This window comes from Canis lupus, chromosome 25 (assembly GCF_011100685.1).
Source record: "Canis lupus familiaris isolate Mischka breed German Shepherd chromosome 25, alternate assembly UU_Cfam_GSD_1.0, whole genome shotgun sequence".
Lineage (NCBI taxonomy): Eukaryota > Metazoa > Chordata > Mammalia > Carnivora > Canidae > Canis > Canis lupus.
The window spans coordinates 2,091,846-2,099,179 of record NC_049246.1 but is presented as its reverse complement, the minus strand read 5'-3'; the positions used below and the strand labels follow the sequence as shown (position 1 = coordinate 2,099,179).

The window sequence follows — 7,334 nt, the reverse complement described above, 5'->3', positions numbered from 1 at the left end:
CGTCGCGGCCCAGTAAACTCAACGCGGCGCCGACCCCCGGGCCTCTGTTTCCCGGCAGCCCGCGGACGGGTCCTGCTGTGGGAACGTAGATGTTCACAGCGAATGCCTGGGCGCTCGGAAACGGACGCCGCTGGAATCGTCCTCAGAGCTTGAACGGCGCTCTGCAAGGACAGTATCTCCAGGTCCCTGGGGTGAGTGCTCCCTATTTTGGTTTTTCAACCCGAAGTTCTAAAAAATGGACATCGGGTGGTTGAGGCATATCTACGGACGCCCGCATTTTTGGCGGCCCGGAGAAGTCCGCCGCGTGGACCGCCCCCAGGGAAGGGAAGGGGCGGGGCGGGGCGGGGCGGGGCGGTCGGTGGGTCAGCCCGAGCCACGTGACCTGGGGGCGTGGGCCCGGGGCGCTCCCGCCGCCGCCGCCGCCGCCGCCGCCGCCGCCGCCGCCGCCCGAGTTCCGGTTTTCTCTCGCGGGGGTTTAGCCCTGGAGCCCCGCGCGTCCGGGAGCCGGAGCTGGAGGCAGGAGCTCCGGCTCCGAGGTGGGGCCGACGCCCTGTACACGAGGAAGGCGTGAACCTAAGGCTGTCGGTGGCCCCCAGTCGCCGGCGGACCGTACGGGGTCCTCATGGCGAGATTCTGGGTCTGCGCGGCCGGCGCTGGCTTCTTCCTTGCGCTACTGGTTTTGCACTCGCGTTTTGGGGGCGCCCCGGTGAGTCGGGCAGCGGGGAAATGCCCGTCAGGTCTGCGGATGGCTCTGTTGAGAGGCTGCCGGGCGGCGGTGGCGGCCCGGCCCCGCACCGGCCTGTGTGCGCAACCCGCAGAGGAGCGGAGCTGCCACGGCTTGCTTGGTCTCTTAGCGTTAAAAAGTTTGCATAGAATACGTCGCCGTTTTCCGGTTTGCTTGCTTTCCCCCAGATCCCAGCGAATCTTTAAATAATTTGCAGATTTGTATTGTGATCGCTTTTGGTCTTTGGACGTAGAGATCCGTTTCTTCCGAATCCTCTCCGTCCAGCAGTCTCAGCAGCTCTGTGTCCGTTGTCAAGGCGTGCTTAAGAATTAACTTGGTTTTTTTTGTTTTTGTTTTTTTTTTTCTTTTCTTAACCTACAGAGTAAACTGAATCTTCACCTTCTGTTTTTTTTTTTTTTTTTTTTTTTGAAGGTTTTAAGGAAATTTTCTTTTCAAATTTCCTGGAGAACCAAGGAAATTCTTTACCGGCTGGATGTGGGTTGGCCCAAGCGTCCAGAATACTTTACTGGAACAACATTTTGTGTTGCAATTGACTCCCTCAGCGGATTGGTTTACGTAGCCCAGGTTAGTAAAATTGGGATTTACAAAAACAAAACAAAACAAAAACACCAAGGAAACGATTTCTTCTTGTTTTGCTGTACCAAGTTACCGTATATGTTTATGTTACGCTAATGGTGAAGTTTCTCCTTTGGAATTGGTTGTAAGTAAATACTTTGGTTTTGAATGTAGTAGATACTAATACTGTTAGGTTTTGAAACTCGTTTTTTAAACATTAAATTTTGCAATTAACCTTTGATTTTTGTTTCTCTCTACCAAAATAAAGACTACTTTCTAAGAACTGATCCTATCTAAGCAGTTATTTTTATATACCTTCAGAGAGGGGATAACATCCCAAAGGTATTAGTGTTCACAGAGGATGGATATTTCCTACGATCCTGGAATTATACAGTTGACACACCTCATGGTATATTTGCAGCCAGTACACTACATGAACAGTCTGTCTGGATCACGGATGTAGGAAGTGGTATGTGTAGTACTATCTATTAAATTATCTTGTTAGAAATCATATCTTTGCCCGTGTTCTTGCTTGTACGCTTTAAAATCAAGAGTTGCTAAATCTAATTTTGACTTCTTTAATGATTTATATGAGATCATTTCTGAAAACCTCTATAGTGTACTTCTGTAGAGTCAAAACATTTAAAAAGAAGGCTGTAATTATTATGATTTTTCCTTTAACTTGTCAAGGAACTTTTCCTCTTTAAAACATCAGTTGCAAGACCATCCTTGCAGGGATCATCACTGTAGTTGTTAAAGCCTCAGTTGCTCTTCCCAGGTTAAACTTCTAAACATCTTCAGTAAAGCCCCAAAAATAGCAATCTCTAAAAGTTAATGGATGGAGTCTTTGTCTTGTTTTCCTTTACCAGTTCTCTTTCAAGAGAAATTGTGCTAGAAAACTAGGACTGCTTTGCAGCCAAAAATGTAGGATTTGCAGAAACTGCTGGTGTTATTGTTTCTGAAATCCTACCTACTGCACCATGTCTGAAATCTTTTCATCAAATACTTCTAGTAGAATGTGTTGCAAATCAAAGTAAGCATAGTTGGATTTATAGCTCTGGATGTTTTCAGAGACAGCTGTTTGCATGTTCTTGCGGCTCAAGATAAGACAATACCAGAGATAACCTGGCATTATGATCTCAGGAACTCAGGAATGAATGGGATCTTGAAGGCAGTATTTCTAGTATTCTTTAGCCCAGTTACATATATGGCTCAAAGGGCATCCTGTTTCTTCATTTATGGCTATTTCAGATACCATTTTGGAATTAATGAACTCTCAGTTTTTGTTAGAGGTGCCATTACCATCTGTTCTCAGAACCCAAAAGATTTCTAAGCCTCAGCCAATGATCCATTTATTTCAAGATATATTTTGAGTGATATGATTCCTGTTAAACTAAAAATCTTGATTACCTCTGAGTTCCGTGTAATATTGTAATGAAATGTGACTATTTTCACTTCTTTTTTTTCCCCAGTATTCACTGTTAAGGGCCTTTACTTTTTAATTTATTCCATTCATGTGATCGTTTTTTAAATAAAATACTTCATTGGTTCCCAGAAATAAAAAGAACAGACATGATCTCTTCATTCTTTCCACTAATGGGCTTTTTTAATGCACAGATCTGAAGGCATTTTTTATATTCCTTCCTCTTTTTTTTGAAGAAACAATACCCCTGTAAATAAAAATGTAGCTATAAATGAGCCTTAGCAAAACAAAACAAAACCAAAACAAAACAATGTTATATACTGGTGTTTTATGTCTTTTGCCAACTCTTTAGAAACTTTGAAGGTTGCTTCCTTTTTTTTTTTTTTTTTTTTTTCCGGTTGCTTCCTTTAATAATATTTTGTTCTCTTATTGTTGCTACAAATTCTCTCAAGCATTCAAATAAGGTATAACAATAAATACTTTTTTTTTTTTTTTTTTTTTTGGTGGACAGCAAAGCAAGGTTTATTAAGTAATACAAAGTGACAGTACAAAGCTCCCAGAATTGTAATGCAAATTGCTTCATTTTATTTCCAGTGAGTTCATTGTATCCAGTTTATCTTTTGCATGCCTACCAGTTAGTTTGGCCTTGGTATGCCTTCATGCTGGTTTCTGTTAACTGCATTATGTTTTTTCCTAATTATTAGTACCGTACTTTATATTTTTGTTTGTAAGATAATTTTAATTCAAGTCTTGATATAAATGAGAAGATACTAATGATTTGGAAAGATTTATTCTTAGGAAAAAAAACTAATGGGTTGAATATTGAACTTGTTTCTGTAAGGAGAAATTGTAGTTTTAAAAAAATCTGTATTATAATGAACTTTTTTGTTGATCTACTAAAATTTGAGATCTGCACATGATTAGCTGAAATAATGATTTTCAAACGTAAGTTCCTTTTCCAGTTCCTTCTTGATTTCTTTTTACAAGGAATGTTTATTCAAGGTTTTACTTAAAATTACAGAAGAAAATGATGTATCTATAATTTAACATGATGAGCCAGTTGTTTTGGTTTTATTTATTTGAATTTAGAATCTACTTATTTTGAGGTACCTGAATTTTAATTCATGATATTTGGTTGTCACTAATGAAGAAGCTCTATTGCTTGTGAAATACAGCGTTTAGTTTATCTGAGCCTATTAACTTTTTATTACTCTTCAATTCTATTAAATTCTTGCTCTCTGCTTACTTGAAAAACATGAATGTTTAAACAGGGGTTATATTTGTGAAGTGTGCATATTTATCTTTATAGGATCCTACGGTCATACTATTAAAAAATACAATTCCTTTGGTGATCTTGTTCAAGTCTTGGGTACCCCAGGCAAAAAAGGCACTGGTTTGAATCCCCTGCAATTTGATAATCCTGCAGAATTATATGTAGAGGACACAGGAGATATTTACATTGTGGATGGAGATGGAGGATTGAATAACAGATTGATCAAATTGTCGCAAGGTACGTGGCTTGCATGGTATCCTAAAAATGCTATTTAATAAGTTGGATGTATTAAATTTATTTGATACTTGGTATGATATTATAACCATAGACTGTGTGTATATATGTATTTTTAATTTTATTTATTTATTTATTCAGAGAAAGGGAGAGATCCAGGGAGAAGGAAGGGGGAGAGGGAGAGAGAGAATCCTCAGCAGGCTCCACACCCACCAGGGAGCCTGACACAGGGCTCAATATCATGACCTTTGAGATCAATGATCTAAGCCACAATCTAGAGTTGGACACTTAACTGACTGAGCTACCCAGGCCCTCTATAACTATTGTATATTGTATTATATATGAAGCTGTGTTTAAAAGGCTCAAGTGGGATGTTTTGGATGACCAATAATAAATGATTCTGATAATATGCTTGCTTATTCTTCAAAACTTAGATGTTTCCTTTGAATTAAACTGGAGGCAGTTTGGGAATTTATAGTGGGCTCAAGAAATAAGTGGTTATCCTATCCAGTTAAGAAAGAGAAGTTTCTGAACTTGACATCCCAGAGCTGAGATATCCTTCAGTTTGATTAGCTAAAGTTTCATTGTATTTAGTACTCTGTGTTCTCAGTAGTATTCTAGGTGCAGGTCTATTTCAGATGAAGCAGTTAAATGCTACTCTATGGCATTGACTGTTAAAGTAAAATTAGGAGAAGGAGAAATTACTGTTGACTGGAGAAATAGGGCAAGCGTCCATAAAGGAAGTAGATCTTGAACTAAATGGGTTTTGGTTGGAGAAGAGGAATGGGAGGAACATTTACAAGGCTCTATCACTCAAAGGTCTACAGGTAATTAGTAAATCTTGTAGGAAAAGAGCTTAGGATGTAATTTTGGAATAGTAAAAAAAAAAAAAAAGATCTGGTATGTTCTTAAAGGATTATCTAAGAATTCACTGACATGAACCACATTGCCATAATTTTGCCTTTAAAATGTCTGAGGGTTTGTAGCAGGAAAGTGGTGTTACAGAGTTTTTATAAGACAAAATACTGTATTGGGATGTATTTGCAGTAAACTCTGTCATTTGGATAAAGCATAAACTCATACATGGAGGATATGTAGTCAGCTTATTACTCAGTAACTGAGTTTGGTTGGTGATAGTTAAAGGGAGGTAAAGTGCAGATAAAGCAAGAATCAAAAAAATTCTATGAAGGAAACAACCAAACTCAGGAGACAGATTGGATATAGATAGGTATATTGGTTTCTTGTGGCTGCTATAAGAAGCTTAATAGCGTAAAGAGAAATTTTATCCTCTCCTAGTTTTGAAATCCAGAAGTCTGAAATCTATCGGGCAGGCCCTCCCTGCTCCCTCTAATGGCACTAGGGGACATTCCCTCTTTGCCTCTTCCAGCTTCCCATGGTTCCGCACTTTCCTTGGCTTGTGGCAACATACCTCCAGTCTCTGCCTCTGTCTCCAAATGGCCTTTTTTTCTGTGTCTCTGTGCCTCAGATCTCTTTCTCCTTTCTCTTACGAGAACACTAGTCATTGGATTTAGCGTCCACCCTGAATCCAGGATCATCTCATCACAAGATCCCTAACTTCATATGTCTGCAAAAGTCTATGACCAATAAAGTCACAGTCACAGGTACAGGAATATTCCTGTACCTGTACTTGGATATACCTTTTGGGGTAGAGATACAATTCGGCCTACAATAGGAGTAAGAAGGGAGACAGACTATAAAAACGTTGTGAATTTTTAAGTTCACAGGAATTGTAATACCAAATAACACAATAGATGGGAAGGGAGACACTGACATGAACCACAAAGAGTTTTGAGTGATGAGAAACCCAAGTGGAGATAGTGAAGAAGTCGATTAATTGCTTAAAACAGAGGGTTTTTTTTTTTTGTGTTTTGTTTTGTTTTGTTTTGTTTTGTTTTGGTAAAGCATAAGAATTAGGCAAACTGGTATATAAACAGAAAGCCAGGAAAGCATAATCAATTGAGAGTATAATTGAATAGTTTGTTTGCAACTTAAGACAAAAAACATGCAAATATGTAAGGTATTCTATATGTTGCTCTGACCAACTATTTTTGCCATTGTCAGACTTCATGGTGCTTTGGCTACATGGAGAACGTGGGACGGGACCTGCTAAGTTCAACATACCTCACAGTGTTACAGTTGATTCAACTGACCGGGTAAAAATACACTGTCATGGTATCTGGGACTGTGTGTCTGAATGTATGGTTATATATATGGATCGTGGTGCACATGTGTGTCTGGACATCTGCATATGTTATGTGTGTCTGGGTGTGTCTGGGCAATTCCTCTGGGGCTGGGTATCCCACATACTCGTAAATGTTTAGGTCCTATAATGATGAGAGTTTCCCGAATATTTAGAAGTGAACAAAATAGATTTCCTGGGTCACTTTAAGGTAGAAGGAACAAATACTGGGATAGAATATAAGTTACCTGTAAAAGAAAAGAGTTGCTTTCCTGTTAAGAAAACTACTAGGAGTGTTTGAATATATTTTTAATTTAATTTAATTTTTTAAAAAATATTTTATTTATTTATTTATTCATGAGAGAGAAGCAGAGACATAGGCAGAGGGAGAATCAGGCTCCCTGCACGGAGCCTGATGTGGGACTCAATCCCAGGACCCCGGAATCAGAACCTGAGCCAAAGGCAGATGCTCAACCACTTGAGCCACCCAGGCATCCTATTTTTAATTTTAGAATTAAATTAAGTCTGGAATATGTTGATCAAAAGAGAAATGGGAGAGATTAATCTTGGCAGCTTGAAAACCGGAGCCAGCCAGGCAACTTTGTTCTCACTAGCTCCACTCTGGTGAACAGAAAACTTTAACTGACCATTTCAACCCATTCTTTTTTTCCACCCTATCCACTACTACTTCCTTGCTTTTATACGCCTTTAAGCCTACATATATCACTTCTTCGGGGTTACTTTCCTATGATCCCCACCCAAAATGTTTTATATTCGTTTCTCCTTCTGTTTTCCTAGAGTAGCCTGTATTTCCTTGTTATAGTAACTATCACGCTATAATACAATCAATTAATTGTCTCCCTTAGCAGAGCATAGGCTATATGAGGGCATGTACTGAATCTCT

At 39.4% G+C, this 7,334-nt stretch overlaps 1 protein-coding gene across 4 annotated transcripts in view; it reads left to right on the top strand.

Moving 5' to 3' along the window:
* Positions 1-405: 405 nt before the first annotated feature.
* Positions 406-7,334, top strand: part of NHLRC3 (NHL repeat containing 3) — a 59,314-nt gene continuing 52,385 nt past the window's right edge. For all 4 annotated transcript variants that reach the window (XM_038573163.1, XM_038573164.1, XM_038573161.1 and 1 more), the window contains exons 1-5: positions 406-706; positions 1,157-1,309; positions 1,622-1,769; positions 4,033-4,233; positions 6,313-6,404. In XM_038573163.1, coding sequence (XP_038429091.1) covers positions 623-706; positions 1,157-1,309; positions 1,622-1,769; positions 4,033-4,233; positions 6,313-6,404 — 678 coding nt within the window. In that variant the 5' untranslated portion in view covers positions 406-622. The remainder of the gene's footprint in view (positions 707-1,156; positions 1,310-1,621; positions 1,770-4,032; positions 4,234-6,312; positions 6,405-7,334) is intronic.